This window comes from Saprolegnia parasitica (assembly GCF_000151545.1).
Source record: "Saprolegnia parasitica CBS 223.65 unplaced genomic scaffold supercont2.2, whole genome shotgun sequence".
NCBI classification, from domain to species: Eukaryota; Oomycota; class Saprolegniomycetes; order Saprolegniales; family Saprolegniaceae; genus Saprolegnia; species Saprolegnia parasitica.
This window is the reverse complement of record NW_012156396.1, coordinates 1220408-1237783: the sequence shown is the minus strand read 5'-3', so window position 1 is coordinate 1237783 and position 17376 is coordinate 1220408. Positions and strand designations below refer to the sequence as shown.

The following is a 17376-nucleotide window of genomic DNA, read 5'->3' as shown; positions in this document are numbered from 1 at the left end:
GACACGCATTGCGCAGACAATGCATCCAAGATACACGGGCATGTATTAAAAACGTTAGCGGCCGTCGATCCAGCTTTCTTATGCCAGGTAGCGGTACGTCGTCGCCGACTCGGGGTCGCGCTCGAGGTACTCGCGGTCGATGAGCGCCTCGATGCGGCGCTTGATGAGCTTGGGGACGGGCTTGAAGAACGCGAGCTGCGAGAGCACCTCCGAGACGAGTTGCTGGTGCTGCAGCGTCTTGCGGGCTTTCATGATGCGCACGATCGCGGCCTCGATCGCGATCGACCGGTCCTCCTCGACGTGCTTGGGGTTGTGGCTCTCTTCGAGCGACGCCATGGGCACGCGCACCTTGCGCATCGGCGACGCAAACGAGAGGTTGAGCGTAAACGTGTCCGTGACCGCAATGTTCTTGCTCATCGGCGTCTTCGTGAGGAGCTTGTACTTGCCGCACGAGAGCGAGTGCAAAATGCGCTTGACCACGTCTTCCGAGAGGTTGAGCGACTCGCGGAGGTGCTCAAACGTAAACGCGTCCGTGTCGCTCGCGTTGAAGAGGAGGAGCGCGACGGCCTGGAGCGTCGTCACCTGCAAATCGTACCACTTGTTTTTCGGAAACGTCGCGCGCACAGTCGCGTTCCCGAGCGAGTGGACCCACTGGAGGCGGCGGTGGCTCGTCTTCGAGTCGTAGTACATCTTGAAGAGCGACATGTAGCGCACCATTTGCGGCGGCAAGCTAATGTCGAGCGGCGTGTACGACGGCCAGTGACCCGTCGTGAGCACTTGGACGCCAAACTCGATGACGGCGCCGGACGGCGGGTTCTTCTTCATGAACGCGTCAAACTCCGTTTGGTGGTCGCCGCCAATCGCCAAGTCGTTGAGCATGCCCTCCATCTTCGAGGTGAACTGCGCGCCGCAGCACATCTTGAGCTTCGAGATCATGGAAATCTCCGCGTCGTCCGACGACGAGCGCTGGTTCAGAAGGCGCTTCGCGAGCTGGTTGCGGTAAATCTCGGCAAAGAGATCCTTGTCCGTCAAGTACGAAAACACGCTCACAATCTTGAGCAAGAACTCTTCGACCTGGTCGTCGCTGAGCTTTTCGCCCCCCGACTTGAGGATGCGGTCGCAGAACGTGCTCATGAGCTTGGCCGAGCAGTCCTTGCCCACGTCCTTGTTGACAAACTCGACAAACGCTTCCTTGAGCGCCTTCTGGAAGAGCGAGTTGCCGCCAAACTGCTCTTGGACCACGAGCTTATACTTGTCGTGGAGCGCGAGAATGTCCTTGATAAAGGTCGGGTCCGACGACGGGTCCTTGATGTTGTCGCTTGCAATCGCCGCCGTGCGACGCTCGACAATCTCGTTGCCAACGGTTTCAATGTGGCGGCGGACCAGCGTCGCGATCGGCGCGAGGCCATCGGGCACGCGCGAGAAGAGACGGTACATGCGCGAGAGATCTTCCGACTTGTCGTTCTGGAGCAGCGCAATGCAGCCTACACATGAGCGTGGATAAGAACGCACTGCGCGAAGGGGGACGGTAGCACGCACCCGAGTTTTCTCGCTCAAGAAGGGTCTTTTGGTGCTTCTCGAGGAGCTCGATCTCGAGCGCACGGAGGAGCTTCGCTTCCGTCGTCGAGTGCATGTAGCGAGCGACGCGGCTCGACTCACTCTTGAGGCAGTCTTCGGTCTTGATCATGTACGCCGGCGTCGAGTCGCCCTCGAGCCACGTCTGCGCCTTGGTCGCGTAGTAGGCCGTACTGCGCTTGATGAAGGGCTCTTCAAAGTCCGTGACGTACACGTCAAGCGTGCCCATGCCCATGGTCTCAAAGACTTCAATGCAGTTGCGGAGAAGCGTCGTGTCGACAATCTCACCCTCGCGCTCCTTCTCGACAAGCTCGAGCATCGCATCGACCACGTCCTTCTTGATGCCCTCAAAGACCACCGACTTGAACGCGTTAAGGCCCGACTCGGCGAGCGTCGGCAGCGCGTTGTGCTTGACGTAGTAGCGGTCGAGGTACATGAAGAACTTGGACATCCACTTGTTCATGAGCTTGTGGTTCTGCCAGCGGCGGTGCAGTTCGTTGAGGAGGAACTCATCGTGTTGGTTCTGGAGCTCTGGGAGCACCTTCGTGCGGAGGTACTCGGTAAAGGTCTCGCCGTGGCGCGTGTAGAGCTGCGCCGACCAGTTGTACGGCGTCCGCTGCGTGCACATGTCGTAGCAGATCGTGTAAATGGGCATGTACGACTGCGGCGGGAACGGGCAGGCCGCGACCTTGTCGAAGCCCTTGTCGAGGATGTCAAGGAGGATGTCGATACCCTTGGGCTTGATCTGCTCCTTCCAGCCCTGCTCGAGCTCGATCAGAGGCTTGCTCGCCATGGCTGCCTGATGGGAGGTTGAGGGAAGTTGACACTGGCCAGCCCACGCGAGGACCTTCCGGATACCCGGCCGTAGTTCTTTTTCGAGCCACATACAAATACCAAGCTTCAATCCAGCCGACCTTGCTCGCCGCCGCTCCTTATCCGGATGCGCTGTGAGTGATTGTCCGATTGCTCGTTCGTCCCAGCTCCGCTTCGAGGCGCGTGCCAAGAGGAAGCATCATCATGGGCATCTTCTGCTGCTGGACATGACCATGGTGGCTTCTTCATCGGCGATTGCTGTCCTTGGCATGCCTGTATGCAGTGCTGGCGGGTACAGCTCATGTAATTCCAGTGCTTCCGCTTTGGCTTGCGAGCATAAGCTTGCGAGCAAGCGGAGGGCGGCTGCTAGAAGGCGCATCTGCCGCCGGTCACCACGGACAGTTGGCCTGCTGCTGTCGGCTCTACTAGCACACGACACTTCCCTTGCATGCTACGCGAGGATGCAGCAAAGGAAGGAGCGATGGCCGTGGTGAGACTATCCGTGCATACACTCGTCGCAGCACTCGTGCCGGGAGAGAGTTGGCTGCTCTCGTGCCACCAAGCGCGCCATGGTCGCACACCGGCTGGCCTTTTGCGATCTCATTAGTCTTGAGGCTTACTGTTAGGTGGCGATGTTAGAGGCCGCGTCCAAAAGACGTCCGAAAACAAGTAATTAAAAAAAGGTCGCGCCTAATTAGGACAGCAGCTGGCCGCGAGCGTGCTGTCTTCCAAAGCGCAAGAGTCAGCACCTCGACCACGATGGCGGGCTTGAACCTGGACCAATTGACGATGGAGCTGCTGCCGGAAGATGACGATCTGCTGAGCTACTTCCTCTCATCGGATGTAGCTACAGAAGAGCGCATCGGCGACCTCTCGCTCAACCCGTCGGGCGTGGCCATGGACCACGCGGCCTTGGGCCGCTCCGACGCTGGCTCGGCGTCAGCGTACGGCTACGGCAGCTCGATCCACGGAGATCAACCGTCGTCGTTCCGATCCCACCACCCGTCGTCCAACCTGGACACGGCGAGCACGGCCTCGGGCGACTTTGATGGCCCGGACTCGCCCACCGGCGGCGACAACGACCTCGACACTGACGACGACAAGCGCCAGCGCCGGTACGCGTGTGCACGGTTTCGTTGTACGTCATTCGCTTACGTAGGCTGGCTCGGAACCGCGAGTCGGCGCGCCAAAGCCGCCGTCGCAAGAAGCAGTACTTGGAGCTCCTCGAAGAAAAGGTCTCTTGCTGCCGCGTCGGCGCCGTGTGCTTGACGTGCATTGCCGTGGTATAGGTAGCGCAGCTCACGGAGGAAATCGACGCCACGCGAGGCGAGCACTTGGAGTCGGCCGACAAGACGCTCTCGACGCTCAAGTCGCAGATGGTTGCGTCGCTCTACGAGAAGCTGTCGTCGCTGCCGCCCATGGCGTCGCTTGTACGTCCATGCTACCCACTACACGATGGACGCAAGAGGCGCGTGTTGTGTAGGGACCCGAGCTCACGGACGAGCTGCGGAGCGGAGTCAAGATCATGCAGGAGCGCTACGGCCCCCACTCGGAGGTACGAGCCTTCGTGGCCTTTGTACGCGATACGTAGCATGGTGCTAGGAACGCCGCGCCGTTGTCAACTACCATTTCCAGCAGCTCGACAACCTCCTTCTGCCGCCCTACACGCGCTTTCTCCTCTGGATGAGCATCCAAGTAGATGGATGCACAAGCGTCACTCGGTCCGCTCATTCGGAGTATGTAGGACGAGGCCTTCTTCTCCAAGATCCAGCCTGCCGTGGCAGCAGCGACGAAAAAGTCGTCGGAGAGCGACCGCAAGGACAGCAGCGCCAAGAAAGACACGCTCTGGGCAGCGCTCTCGTCCGAGCTCGGCATGACGTACGAGCAAGAAGAGAAGATCAAGAGCCATTACAAGTACGTCACGCTTTCTTGAAGCGATATGGTGCGATCTTCTACTAGATCGACCGACTCGAAGACAGCCAAAGCCGAGCGCCGCAAGATCGCCATGGCCGTCGTACGTACTCATCCGGATCGGTCCAAGGTCCCTTATGACGATGCGTAGACGTACTTGAACCAGCTCAAGCAAAATATGGAGGAGCGGTCGGCCGCGGTGCAGACGCACGCGAACGCCATCACGTCCATTTTGACGCCGGAGCAGTCGGTCCGGTACCAGCAGTGGGTGCAGCAGAACCGGGAAACGTACCGGGCGTCGCTCAAGGAGAAGAGCGTGCACTTTGCGAACGCGCCGACGGTCGACCCCGAGGGGAAGATCTCGACGATCCTCCGCAAGCCGGACCAAGATCTGACGGTCGAAGACGTCACGGTGCTTCTCTCGACGCTCTCCAAGCAGCATGCGACGCAGCAGGATGCATGAAGTCCCTAGCTTGGACATCACATGGAATATGCAATATATATCTGCATCTCTGCGGATGTGGTCATCGCGTGGACGCATCTCGGATGATGGCGCGCGTCTAGCATCGTCAGGGTGACGTTCGGTGCGGTGGTCGTCGTGGCACCCCCTTTTCTCACAGAATGGCAGTTTTCCGGGTCAAATCTCGTGCGGAGAAGAAGGTCGTTTCGGCAGGAGCGGTCCAGAGCCGAATTTAGCCGACGCCCCATACGCGTCGGATCATGGACGTCGAGACGCAGCATGGGAGCAGCACGATGCTTCCGCCGGCGCCGATGAGCATGCCCGAGCGGTCGGCGTCGCCCCGCTTCGACCCATCCAACTGCGAGGTGCACACGCTCATGGCGATGGACCCGAAGGAAGAGCCGCTGGCGGCGCATGTGCGATCGCTCTTGCGAGAGACGGACGCCGATGTTGCTGGCTACCAAGCGCTTCGAGACATTTGCCTCCAGACGCTGCAACCCAACGCGCTTCCGTCGGCGCAGGTCGCGCACCACCACATGCCCATCACGTCGACGGCGTTGGCGAACGCGGCCCAAGCGTTTGAAGAAAACTCGGTGATTCAGGCCCAGAAGAGCCCCGTGGCCGGCAAAACCAAGCACAACTACACGTTGTGGCGGTCGTCCAAGGCGAAAGAAGGGGCCGAGCCGGCCGAAGACACGATCTCGCAGCAACAGGCGCCGGTCTCGGACCTCATCGTCGTCTTCAGCGGCGACATTACGCCCGAAGACTTTGAGAAGGTACCACTGAATGGCGTCGTGTCGTCCACGTTGCCTCGACGCGCGCTAGATTGAAAAATCACCCAGCGGAATCAAAGCCGACTTCAACCGCGGCCGGCGTGGGCAGTTTGTGTACCTCTGCCTCAAGCGTGACGCGGGGTCCCTCGCGGTCGGCTCCAAGCGACCACCGATCAGCGAAGTCCTTCTGCTGTACCCAGAGAAAGGCGAGACGCTGCCGCCCAACTATGAGTACGTGCTGCGGAGAGGCGTGCCCGCCAACCTCAACACGGTACCGATACCTCCACCGTCCACACGATTTGAAGGCGTGTCTGGCGCAGGGCGTGAGCAGCGAGAAGCTCTACATGTGCTACAAGCGGTCGGCCACGTCGTACCTCACGGACATTGCGCTCATCGTGCCCAAGAAGGGAGAGAAAGTCCCTTACGGGTACGACGTGCATGGAGTCGAGCTCTTGGTCAAGACACACGCATTCTGTTTTTGTAGCTACATGAAGATCGACAAGTCGCTCACGGGGCAGTCGTTCGTCGACAGCTCGTCCAACATGGAGGTCGCCCTTTGCTACAGGAAGCAGGTTCGGCACGATGCATAGATCGTTCATTGCCTTAACAGCCCGTAGATTGGGCTCCTCGAAACCACAAAGCCGCAGTGGTGGCAAGCAACGATGATGGACGTCGTCTCCAAGGGCCCCACGCTCAGTGGTACAAATTGAGATCGGAAAGACGCTCATGTTTGGACGTTAGACGTAACGAGTGCGCAGGTTAAGGACACGGAAGTGCGGGCCGAGTCGCCGACGACCGACGAACCAAGCGCGTCGTTGCCAACGCCAGCGGGTCCGACGACCACCGACACGGACCTCGTCATGGCGACCAAGTACCTCTATCCGCTCTTGTACGCATGCCACGTGCGCCATGGGACGGTCGCGCTGCATGCGCTCAGGGCGCTTGAAACGTGCGTCAAGAACGAGTTTGTACTCGCCAACTTGTACAAGGACGACGCGACGCTGCTCCTCACTCTCGCGCAAACCGTCAACACGAGCTGCCAACAAGCGGTGCGCGACCGACTGCCGACGGCGATGACCATTCTTGCCAGCGTACGCGTCTCCTACGCTCCAAAGACGCTGCACCGCGTGTAGGTGATTGGCGCCAACGACGCGGCGTTGAGCCCGCTCGTGCTGCACGAATGCTTGAAAGCACTGCTCTTCATCAACGACTTTGACGACGGCAGCGCCAAGGGGACGCTGGAAGCTCTCATCCACCGCATCATGGACGGGCTTCCCGACTCGAGCGAAAAGCCGCCAGCGGAAGCCCCTTGGTCCTCAAGTAGTAGCAGCATCGACGTGTGCATGGCATCGCTCGTCACGTCCCTCGCCGACAACGTCGTGACGTCGGTCGAAGTGGCCCGTGTGAACGAAACTGCCCTGAACGTCTGCAAGGTATACTCGCGCGGACCTTCTGCGCCTCTGACATCAACACGACAGGGCCACGCGTCGATCTACTCGACTGGCTACTGCCAGGAGCTTCAGGCGTGCATCGCGCCCGTGCTGCGGTCCAACGTACCATACGCATTCGTGCTGGTGGTGCAGGGGAATGTAATGCGTGGCGTAGGCGGCATGTCTAGCCTACCACTTGCTCGCAACCTTGTCCAAGTACGCGATGAAGCGCAATTGCTCGGGCGCCGACGACGTCGACTGCGCGTCGATCTGCAATACGCTACAGCTGCTGGACGCGGCGCTCGTCGCGGGCGCGAAAGCGTTCAAAGAACATGCTTTTTTTGGGCAGCAGATTCGGCGGTTTGTCACGTCGGTCGTGCACACGGCGGTCGTCGTGTGGTCCGAAGGTGTCTTTGGCTCGTGTCTGCGCTTGGTCTCGACGCTCTGGAACCACTACCGGCGCCACCTCAAGATCGAGCTCGCGCTCTTGTTTGAGAACGTGTTTTTGCGCATCTTGCGCACACCGTCGGCGGTGGCGGGCAGCTACCAACGTCTCGTGCTCCAAGAGCTCACACCGTGGTTCCAGCTACCACACAACGTCATTGAGATCTTCCTCAATTTCGACATGGACCGCCAGTTTGTGCAGCAGTGGAAGGTCTTTGAGCAATTTTGCGCCGTCTTGTGCACCATCACCGAGGCGGCGTGCGCGACCGCCGACGACGCCGACGAGCACGCGCCACCGATCGGGGTTGGTCTCTGCGGTTTACCAACTGCTTGCTGATTGCAATCCCGTAGGAACACGCCATGACGACGCTTCTCGCGATCCTCCGGAGCCTCATGGATGCGAGCGGGCATGCGCACTTGATCCTCTCCAACGACCGGACGCGGATCTTGTCGATGGCCAAGGGCGGGTGGGAGCTCGACGAGTCGAGCGAGCCGGCTGAAGAGGCGCCGACACTCACCGAAGCGCTGCCCGGTATCCTCACGCGCAAGAGCTCGAGCAGCGACAAGAGCCGCGAGAACAAGCTCGGGTCGGCGTATGGCTCGACCGTGCGCGAGCGCAACGAGATGCAAAAGCAGAGCCAGCAGCTGCTCAAGCGCGGCATGGAGATTGCCGAGACCAAGAGCTTCAAGAAGGCGCTCGAGTACCTCATCGCGATGGGTCTCATCAAGGAGACGCCGCGCGACATCACGTCGTTTCTGCGCATTTACCACACGTTCTTCGACGAGAGCGACATTGGCGACTACCTCGGCGAAGGCGACGAAGAGTTCAAGCTCCACGTGCGCCTCACGTACGCACGCGCGATTTCATTTACGGGCATGACGCTTGTCGAAGCGCTGCGGCACTACCTCACGAACGGCGGCTTCAAGCTGCCCGGCGAAGCGCAGAAGATCGCGCGCATGGTCGAGGCGTTTGCGCAGTGCTACTACGACGACACGCACGGCGCGTCGTTCGGGAGCTCGGACACGATCATGATTCTAGCCTACTCGATCATCATGCTCAACACGGACCTCCACAACCCGCAAGTTAAGAAGAACAAAATGTCCAAGGACCAGTTTGTGAAGAACAACCGGGGCATCGACAACGGCAACGACGTGCCCAAGGCGCTCCTCGAAGACATTTACGACGACATTCTCGCGACGCCGATCCAGTTGAAAGGCCTCGCGTACACGATGGCGAAGCGCGACAGCAGCCGCAACGCCGACGCCGAAGTCGACAAGTTCCACGTCACGCTCGCCAAGTCGGTGACGCAGTCGGAAGACCTCACGAAAGACCTCGCGTTCTCCAAGTACACGTTCCACTTTTTCGGCGTCGACGCGAGCATTAGCCCCGACCTGGTCAAGATCTTATTCGAGCGCGTGTGGTTCCACTTTCTAGCACTCTCGACGACGATTTTGAGCAACCACCAAGCCGACGTGGCCATCGTGCTGCAGTGCCTCGACATGCTGCGCTACTGTATCTCGACGAGTCTCTTTCTCGAGATGCACACGGAGCGCCAAGCGTTTTCCAACCAGCTCACGAAAGTCAAGACGTCGGCGTTCGTCAAGGAGCCACCGACGACGACGACGACCAGTGCGGCACCGCTGTCGCCGACGCAGGCCGACGGCGAGCCCGACTGGCTCACGACCATCGAGAAGAACGCGGCGACGGCCGACCCGTGGACGGTCATTGGCGACATCCACGTGTACGTCAACAAGCTCAAAGAGTCGATCGAGAAGCGCAAGACGGTCGAGACGCTCACGTCGGTCGTGAAGCGCATCAACCACAGCCAGGCGTATTTGCACGACACGACGCACTTTGTACGCGAAGGCGACTTGACCAAGCGCTGCCGCACCGGGCGCAACCGCCTCTACCGCTTCTTCCTCTTCAACGACCAGCTCTTGTATGCAGACAAGTCGAGCATTTCGAGCAATTGGAACGCGCACCAGTCGCTGCGCCTGCGCCTCACGCGCCTCGCTGACATCCCCGACAGCCTCCTCCTCCGGCACGCGTTCCAGATTCTCAACCCGGTCAAGACGTTCACGGTGCTCGCCGAGAGCGCGGCGGCCAAGGCCGAGTGGATGTGGGCGATCGAAGAGGCGATCGCAGAGGCCAATAAGAAGACCAACCGCATCGCGCGCCGCCTCACGCACCACCATGGCAAGAAGCGCGAGCACAACAACCTGATTGCAGAGGCAGCGAAAGCGACGACCGACCCGGTCGTCGTCGACGTCAAGCCCAGCAGCACGGAGAGCGTCGAGACGGCGCACCAGCTTTGGCTCTTTCAAGTTCAAGTGTAGGCGCACCACTCACTCCATGCTAGTACACATTTGCATTGCTTGCTTGTGCTATTACATCCAGACGCATTACATGCGACGGTGGTCCAAGGCCGGCAGCTGGCGGCGCGTGCGCGTGATCACGTCGAGGTCGACGTCGCCGAGCACGAAGCCTTCGCCTTCCCGTAGCTCGGATACGATCTTGCCCCACGGGTCGATGAGCATCGACTGCCCCCACGTGCGTCGACCGTTTTCGTGGGTTCCGCCTTGGGCAGAGGCGAGGACATAGCATTGGTTCTCGATCGCACGCGCGCGCAGGAGAATCTCCCAGTGCGCTTCGCCCGTCACGTGCGTAAAGGCAGCGGGCACGACTGCGAGTGCGAGCGGTGCCATGGCGCGGTAAAACTCGGGGAAGCGCAGGTCGTAGCAGACCGAGAGGCCGACGCGGCCACACGGGAGGTCCACGACCGGGACTTGCGTCGTGGAACCAGCGACGATCGTGCGCGCTTCGTCAAAGGCCGCTTGGTTGCCATCAGGCGTGAAGCCGAAGAGGTGCACCTTGTCGTAGCGACCGACGACGTCGCCGCTTGGGTTGTACACGAGCGTCGTGTTGAGCACCTTGGTGGCGTCGCTCGGACACTCGAGCGGGATCGTGCCGCCGATGAGCCAGATCTGGTGCTGCAGCGCGAGTTCGCGCATGCAGTGCTGCATCGGCTGCTTGGCAGCGATCGGCGACGTCGTTAGCGCCTCGCGCAGGCCGACCTTGTCCGTCTCGTGCCGGCCGAGGATGCCCCAGTACTCGGGCAGCACGACGATGGAGGCGCCAGCAGCCGCGGCTTCGCCCACGATGCGGCGGACGGCGGCTATGTTGGGCGGCAGCGTGGCCCGCGAGACGAGCTGGACCGCAGCGACTGCCACCTTGGTCGCTGCCATCGTTGACAGATATTCGCTGTACCAGCAATAGAGCACAGGCATTGGCTATAATTCGCTCATCAAGCTCTGGCATTGGTTGATTTTTGCCGCACGGTCAAAAACCGAAGTAGGGCGAATTTCGAAGTTATGACATCTCGCAACTTGCGAGAATGAATTCGTTAGTCGATCGCGAGGATTAGTCGTTAGCGCGTACTACTTCCTCAGTTGCTTCTATTACCATGACAACTATGCACAGCTATCTATCTATCAACTATCTATCGATCTATCTATCCATCTATCTAACGCTTCTTTTTTCTAAATACCCCACCTAACCCGCGTTTGGCCTCGAGGTCACTGATGCGTCGGTCGCGCTGCAGCATCATGGCCGCAAACTCCTGATTTCGCACCCGGACCTCGTGCTCGTGTCTTGTTACTAGGGCGCTTGTAGCGACCGCGTGGGCTTCGGCGTCGGCTTGGCGACTCGCGTTGGCAGCGGCGAGAGCATCCTGCAGCGTCCGGATCTGCGCTCGGTGCTCGCTCTGCTGGACGTCGCGGACGACGAGCTGCGATACTCTTGCTGAGTGGGCTCTTGCCCGTAAGACGTCGGCGTCGTCGAGTTGCGCGAAGGCTTCTACGAGGCTCGCAGTGTGCCGGTTTGTCATGGCTTGCATCGCGTTCTGCAGCGCTTCGTGCTGCGTTCTCGCTGCTTGCAGTCGCTCTTGATGGACAGCACGTTGCTCGTCCATCGCCCGCGTCGTGTCCAGACGAGCTTGACGCTCGCGCTCCAAAGCGACCATCGACGCGGCCTCCAGTGCTGTGGCATGTGACTTGGCCGCTTGCAGCTCTGAGGCGAGTCGGTTGGTGGAGGCAGCCATTGCGTCGCGCTCGGCCGTCACGTCACGCAATGCGTTCTGGGCCGAGATAGCCTCTTGGGCGACGGCCGCAAGCACTCGTTTGGACTGGAACAGCTGGATCTGGGTGAATTTGGCGGCTGATGCGGCCGCTTCCATCTCCATTTCGTGCTTTCGTCGGCAGTCGGCGAGTGCTGCAATGGCCGCTGCAGCGAGACCCTTGACCGCCACGTTCTCGTGATGGGCGTGGGCCAGTTGTATTTTGGACGCGGCAGCGGTCGAGGTCGCTCTGCTGTCGAGTGCGCGGTGCTCTTGCTGAAGCGTGCTGAACGCGCTGCGGAGCTCGGTCATGTCGCGCTGCGCGCGCTCCTCGGTGCGGTGGAGCTGGATCTTGGTGTTGTGGAGCTCGACCTTGAGGTCAGCGCTGATCGTTGTGGCTGCCACACGCTGGACCCGCGCAGCTTCATGGAGGTCGGCGACTTGGGTTCTGAGCTCGGTAATTGCGGCGTCTCTGGCAGCAATCGCTGCGTCTTTGGATGCAACGGCTGCCTGCAGCGCCTCTGTGCTTTGGGCTGCGCGCTCGGTCGTGCGGTGGAGCCGAATCTTCAAATTATGTACTTGGACCTTAAGGTCGGCGCTGATCTCGGTCGTTGCCACGCGCTGGACCCGTGCGGCTTCATGGAGGTTGGCGACGTTGGCGGCGAGGTCATCAATCGTGGTGTCTTTGGCGGCGACTGTCGTCTGCAGCGCCTGGATGGTCTGGGCACTGTCAAGCAACGGTCGGAGCTGGGTGTCGTACGCTGCCTTGGCAGCAGTCAAGAGCTTGTAGACAAAAGGGCGGAGGCCGAGAAGCACGCGGCGCATCCCGAGGGTGCGGACGAGCATGGCCATGAGGAGGCCAGCGGCGAGGTAGCGCTGGGATTTGACACTCGTGCGCGGCATGTACAGCGCAAGGAAGCCAAGCATCGGCGTCGGCGTCGTCGTCATCATCGTAGAACAGTTCACGTTTGTAAATGAGGTCTCTTGCTTCCTCCTATGGTAAAAGCAGCCTCCGAGCCTTCTGTACGACGCCTTTTGCGTCACGAAGCGCTGGCTTTTGCGCGAAGTAAAATACTGCTGCGTAAAGGGCTCTGAACAGACCAGCGATCGCGCGGTTGCGCACGCAGAGGCTGCGGATCCTCACGCACCAAGCCGCTGGAAGCCGCCAACATGGAGCCCTAAACTACCTACTTGTAGTATTTCCTAGTCCCTCGATTGGTAACAGTACTGCATGATTAGAGTGCTAAAGTCCGCGGTGCATTCATTCCCGTGTGAGGGGCCTTGAGATCGCAGGAAGATTGCGTGCACATTTGGCGGGAACTGCCCAAATACCTCTGTAATCTGATACTTGGAATATGCATTCTCGGAGTGACAAGCTTTGGCCATTTCCCGATCTTCCAAACCGACGCCTCTGCAAGCATGGACGAGAGCGCGCTGGTCAAGGAGAGCTACACGCCAGAAGCGCGACTGATGCATGGGAAGAGTGCCATGTGACTAAAGGCAGCTGCCGGCCGGCGCTCCAGGTGCTACCGCCCCGCCGGCGACAGCGCAGGTCCGTGGCCATCGCTGGCCCTCGTCCTGCACGATGAGCTCTAATGATGGCTGTATGTAGAGTCCTGCTAGTCGCGGTAGGGGACGACCAAGCCGCGCCACCACCCGCGACAGGAACGGTCGACGCCAAGCCTGGTGTCAAGCTCGAGCCCCCTTGGACTCTACTATTGAGTTTCTCGAATCGAAACAACGCCACGCTGGGACAGTACCGGGTACTAGTATCTTGATAGCCTGGACACAGAGATAGTCTGGATACCAAGAACCGCGGAGTCGACCGGCGCGAGGAAGTGCATCACCTTCGGTTGACCTTAATATGATAACACTATGGAATGGATTGAAATAGTGGTTAGGTACCAGTGACGCGATGGGCTCAAAGGGCCTCGCTCGCACGCACGCACGCAATTCTTCTCACACGTTGGCAGCTGCTGCTTGAGTTTACGCAAATGGGCAGTTGGCTGCTTCGGCAACAGCCTTCGGCGAGGCGGGGGTGTCGAGAGCATGGACGTTCTCATTGGGCATGTGGTCACTCCAGACCGCATCGAGTGGAAGGAAGCGAAGCGGTGAGCACGCGTCATCGGGTGCTGGTAGAGCAAGCGACGTACTGTAGACCACGCGCTGGCGCTTTGCAGGTGCATTGTGTTCGACGCTCGGTGCTTCGCGCTTGCCAAGACACGATTTCGAGTGGTCCATGGCGGTAGTGTCGTCCCCAGCATCATCATCGCTCAAGGCCTACAAGTTCACCTTATCCCAGCAGCCAAGCTTGCACTGCTTGGTACTACCTCGTAGAGCGCTTCGCTGATGTGCTGCAAGCCAAGCAGTAGGCTTGCTGTCTCGAGGTTGGCCTGTGGCGACGAGGTTCCTACCCATCCGCAGTCGTAAGCGAGCGTGTCTCGTGAAGGACATACCTGCAGTGGACGCATCTTCACTGCCTGCGAGGCTTCGCACGGCCTTATCCGAGTTATCGCCCGCGGTGGCCTAGAAGAGACATCGTCATCGCATGCTGACGAGCTCGTCACGAAGCGCCATGCACCTTGTTCTTCGTGGCGCCGCCAGCGCTCTCGTCGCAGCCCGCGTCCTTCCTCGCCGCGTCCTCATGCAGCCGCTCGCTGCCCACGTCCGTTCCGGCTGCGGGCGTGCTTGACGTCGAGAAGATCGAGCCCATGACCGGATGCAAAAATGACAGCGGCAACGTTTCGCCCGGATAAAACCACGGTTTCATCCGGATAAACTGATACCGCGGGCAAACCGCGCCAACCGGTTGGTGCATCACCACCCCTGGGTAGCTACACTTGCCTGAGAGCATTTGGCTGCGTGCTCATGGCTGTGTCGGGAGAGGCGTGGGCTCGATCCTCGCTGTAGACAGACATGTCTCGTGCAGGACGGGGCGAAGGTCGCTGGACTTGTGATGTCCTGCCACTTGACTTGCATGCCGTTGGGGCTTGTGCAAAGCGTCACGTTCCGGCCACCGCCGCCACACTGCTAGTACTCTTCACATGCGGCGCTAAGGAGCACGAGCCACTGCCGCACGCAGTTGGTCGTCAGCGCGCTTCACTTGGGTACCATATTAGTGTGGCTGGGTCCAGTGCACGAGCGTACGCCAATGGTCCGAACCGATGACGGTCAACGTCTCGGTCAGCGACCGACGAGGTTGACGCAGTCTTGCTTGGTTGGGAAGAGCCATCGCTGAGCTGTCGAGGCTGCCATGAGAACGAACACACCTTTCAACGCATGACGAAACGACGTGACGATCTTGCTCCGCGGAAGCGCATGCGCCGAAGCAAGCGCGGGTGATCGCAAGGCGATCGCAGAAAGTGATTGAGACGTACGAGATGTACCGAGTGTCCACAGTCAACTGGCAGTAGCACATGCTTCACGTTGTCACCGGTGCCTTTACGCACACATGGAACGGTAGCTGTTATAATGGTTGACTCTGCGCTGCGTTTATAGACATCGAAGCGTGAGGCGAGAGGCCCATCGAATTGGCTTTTGAAGTAGAGAGTAAGCTCTGCGCTACTACGAGGAGCTGCCGGCCTCGCTCGGCGACGGCGAGCTAAGGTAGCAGTGATAAGGTAGCACCTGGCACAGTTGCGTGTTTTACGCCACATTGCAACATACGAGTCTATTACATGCATTTCAGAGGCGGAGATCTAAAAACACGGCTTTTTGGCCCACATGGCCGAGTACCGTAATGACGTATTCAGACTCTCAGTTTTCAAGTGGTGACACTCTCTGGGGTGCAGGTCGACGCCGCCCGATGCAGTCGTCGAGGGAAGAGGTCGCACGGCGCTGGATGGAGATGGTTCTCGGCGAGAACATCCACGGCATCTTCGTGGAAGCGCTCGAGGACGGCGTCATCTTGTGCTTACTCATCAACCAGCTCTACCGCGCCGTGGGCATGAAGCAGTCGAGCTGCCCGTTTGACGAAAAGCATGCGACCAAGCCCACGGGCTACCACGCGCGGCGACAGAACCTCAAGAACTTCCTCTCGTACGCCACGCCTCTATCGCGTTTACCCAGTGCGTCACGCTGCCTCCTCGTAGCGCCTGCCGCTTCTTTGGCGTGCCCCAAGACGACTGCTTTCGCCCGAGCGACCTGCTCAAGCGCCCCAACCCCGACAAAGGTAATACTACGCGCCGTCCTCGCGCCAATGCTCACCATAGCTTCTAGTCTACACGACGATTCTGTCGCTGCAGGCGGCCGTCATGCATCTCTCGCGCCAGCGCACGCCCGAGGAGCGCGCGTCGCTAGGCTCGCTCCACATGTCATCGTCGTCCTTCACAGCGGTACTCGATGTCGCCTCGACTCCTGGCTCTAAGGCGCCTTTGCGCAGGACATGGAAGACACGAAGATGCCCATCTCGCCCATCGTCGCCGAGGCCCCGACGCTGGTTGCGACGTTTGACGACAACGCACCGTTCGTCGGGCCCGGGAGCGCGTCGGCGTGGACGCAGCTGATTGCGCAATACGAAATGCAGCAGCTCCAGATGTACAGCACGCCGCCCGATGACGACGAGACGATCGCCAACGGCGGCACTGGGAAGCTCGCACATGACTTTTGGCGACCGAGGAGCGCGTCCGGATGCTCGTGCGCGAAGAAGCGTTCTGCAAACACATGCCAGAGGAGCTGCACGGCCAACTCTGGCTCATTTTGTCGGGTGCCAACGTTGAAATGCAGGAGAACCCGGGCCACTACAGCCGTCTATTGGCCACCGACCCGATCAAGTCGGACGATCCTCGTCCTCGTCGTGTGCTGACTTGGATACTACGTAGCGCGGAAGCCGTGCGCCAAATTGACGCCGACGTCGACCGCACGGTGGCCCCCGAGGATCCCGAGTGGTCGCTGGACCTCGTCGACGCGCTGCGCAACGTGCTCGTGGCGTATGCGGCACACAACCCGACGTTGGGCTACTGCCAAGGCCTCAACTACGTCGTCGCGCGCCTCCTGCAGTGTGTCGGAGACGAAGAAGCGGCGTTCTGGCTCCTAGAGCGCATGATCACGATGCTACCGGAGGACTATTACACGACCATGGTATGTATCCATCCGACGCTGCACATTGCTGGTTGTCTCACGTGCCGGCGTAGCTTGGCGTGGCGGTGGACCAGCACGTGTTTGCGTCGCTCGTCGCCCAGCAAAAGCCAGACGTCCTTCGCCACATTGAGGTACGGCGTGTATTGTATCAATGTGTCAAGATGAGACTGGGGTAGGGGTTGGGCGGGTTTGGCGCCGAGCTCTCGCTCGCGTGTACCGAGTGGTTCCTCACGCTCTTCGCGAGCCCGTGCAAGAAGGAAGTGACGATGCGGGTCTGGGACCTTCTTTTCATTGTCGGCAACGAAGTGCGGCGACAACAACAGCGCTCTCGTGCGTGGTCTCATGGGCGTTTAGGTGCTCTTCCGCGTCGCCCTTGCCATGATGCACCTCGAGCACGCCAACATTGTGCACTGCCACAACTACGGCGACGTCCTCACGTGCCTCAATCAGGTTCGGAACCTTCCGCACTGCTTTTGCTTGACATTGGCGTGACGCAGATGGGGCGCAACGAGTCGCTGGATCCGAACCTGCTGCTGCGACTGGCCCAAGAACAGGACATCCCAACGATTACGATCGAAGACCTGCGCGTGATCCACCGCCTCGAGCTCGCTTCGGGCATTGCCACCTCTGTGGCTAAGCATGCGGAGGCCGAGACGCCGCGCGGCAGCGCAGTCGCGTCGCCCTCCAAGCGCCGAAAGCACCGCGGGCGCCAGTCCTCCGCCGACCCGCTGCTGTCGTCGCGGTAGACGTTGCTCCTCTATGTATCACGGACTCCT

General features: G+C 60.1%; 6 protein-coding genes across 6 annotated transcripts; 3 read left to right on the top strand and 3 right to left on the bottom strand.

Moving 5' to 3' along the window:
• Positions 1–21: 21 nt before the first annotated feature.
• Positions 22–2395, bottom strand: SPRG_01077 (hypothetical protein). Its single transcript, XM_012339277.1, has 2 exons — positions 1540–2395; positions 22–1484 (listed from the first exon to the last, which is right to left on the bottom strand). Exons 1-2 carry the CDS (start codon positions 2366–2368, stop codon positions 79–81), a joined length of 2235 nt encoding a protein of 744 aa, XP_012194667.1. The 5' UTR covers positions 2369–2395; the 3' UTR covers positions 22–78.
• Positions 2396–3075: 680 nt separating this feature from the next.
• On the top strand, positions 3076–4769 carry SPRG_01076 (hypothetical protein). The gene is made up of 8 exons (XM_012339276.1): positions 3076–3503; positions 3548–3623; positions 3678–3818; positions 3872–3943; positions 3991–4083; positions 4133–4302; positions 4348–4402; positions 4451–4769. The coding sequence occupies exons 1-8, from the start codon at positions 3148–3150 to the stop codon at positions 4760–4762; spliced, it is 1275 nt and encodes a 424-aa protein (XP_012194666.1). The 5' UTR covers positions 3076–3147; the 3' UTR covers positions 4763–4769.
• Positions 4770–4972: 203 nt separating this feature from the next.
• On the top strand, positions 4973–9786 carry SPRG_01075 (hypothetical protein). The gene is made up of 10 exons (XM_012339275.1): positions 4973–5535; positions 5585–5803; positions 5853–5959; positions 6017–6104; positions 6150–6231; positions 6274–6623; positions 6666–6965; positions 7011–7085; positions 7138–7710; positions 7758–9786. Exons 1-10 carry the CDS (start codon positions 5020–5022, stop codon positions 9741–9743), a joined length of 4296 nt encoding a protein of 1431 aa, XP_012194665.1. The 5' UTR covers positions 4973–5019; the 3' UTR covers positions 9744–9786.
• SPRG_01074 (hypothetical protein) lies at positions 9756–12448 on the bottom strand (the record flags this gene model as incomplete). The annotated part of the gene is made up of 3 exons (XM_012339274.1): positions 9756–10668; positions 10965–11026; positions 11084–12448. 3 exons carry the CDS (start codon positions 12446–12448, stop codon positions 9810–9812), a joined length of 2286 nt encoding a protein of 761 aa, XP_012194664.1. The 3' UTR covers positions 9756–9809.
• A 1032-nt stretch (positions 12449–13480) lies between these two features.
• On the bottom strand, positions 13481–14234 carry SPRG_01073 (hypothetical protein; the record flags this gene model as incomplete). Its single annotated transcript, XM_012339273.1, has 4 exons — positions 13481–13801; positions 13852–13931; positions 13978–14047; positions 14103–14234. The coding sequence occupies 4 exons, from the start codon at positions 14232–14234 to the stop codon at positions 13508–13510; spliced, it is 576 nt and encodes a 191-aa protein (XP_012194663.1). The 3' UTR covers positions 13481–13507.
• A 1052-nt stretch (positions 14235–15286) lies between these two features.
• SPRG_01072 (hypothetical protein) lies at positions 15287–17346 on the top strand (the record flags this gene model as incomplete). The annotated part of the gene is made up of 11 exons (XM_012339272.1): positions 15287–15559; positions 15613–15692; positions 15740–15855; positions 15903–16057; positions 16113–16144; positions 16191–16293; positions 16342–16600; positions 16654–16731; positions 16777–16905; positions 16955–17050; positions 17098–17346. The coding sequence occupies exons 1-11, from the start codon at positions 15327–15329 to the stop codon at positions 17344–17346; spliced, it is 1530 nt and encodes a 509-aa protein (XP_012194662.1). The 5' UTR covers positions 15287–15326.
• Between the last annotated feature and the right edge of the window lie 30 nt (positions 17347–17376).

What these genes read in the sequence shown, in the direction of transcription:
- SPRG_01077 (XM_012339277.1), bottom strand. Translation starts at nt 2,368, where the DNA reads ATGGCGAGCAAGCCTCTGATCGAGCTCGAGCAGGGCTGGAAGGAGCAG. An exon ending in TCTTGAGCGAGAAAACTCGG is followed by an intron (nt 1,485 to 1,539) that starts GTGCGTGCTACC and finishes GCTCATGTGTAG; the next exon opens with GCTGCATTGCGCTGCTCCAG.
- SPRG_01075 (XM_012339275.1), top strand. Translation starts at nt 5,020, where the DNA reads ATGGACGTCGAGACGCAGCATGGGAGCAGCACGATGCTTCCGCCGGCG. An exon ending in CCCTTTGCTACAGGAAGCAG is followed by an intron (nt 6,105 to 6,149) that starts GTTCGGCACGAT and finishes AACAGCCCGTAG; the next exon opens with ATTGGGCTCCTCGAAACCAC. An exon ending in CAAGGGCCCCACGCTCAGTG is followed by an intron (nt 6,232 to 6,273) that starts GTACAAATTGAG and finishes TTTGGACGTTAG; the next exon opens with ACGTAACGAGTGCGCAGGTT.
- SPRG_01076 (XM_012339276.1), top strand. Translation starts at nt 3,148, where the DNA reads ATGGCGGGCTTGAACCTGGACCAATTGACGATGGAGCTGCTGCCGGAA. An exon ending in GACGACAAGCGCCAGCGCCG is followed by an intron (nt 3,504 to 3,547) that starts GTACGCGTGTGC and finishes TCGCTTACGTAG; the next exon opens with GCTGGCTCGGAACCGCGAGT. An exon ending in AAGATCAAGAGCCATTACAA is followed by an intron (nt 4,303 to 4,347) that starts GTACGTCACGCT and finishes ATCTTCTACTAG; the next exon opens with ATCGACCGACTCGAAGACAG.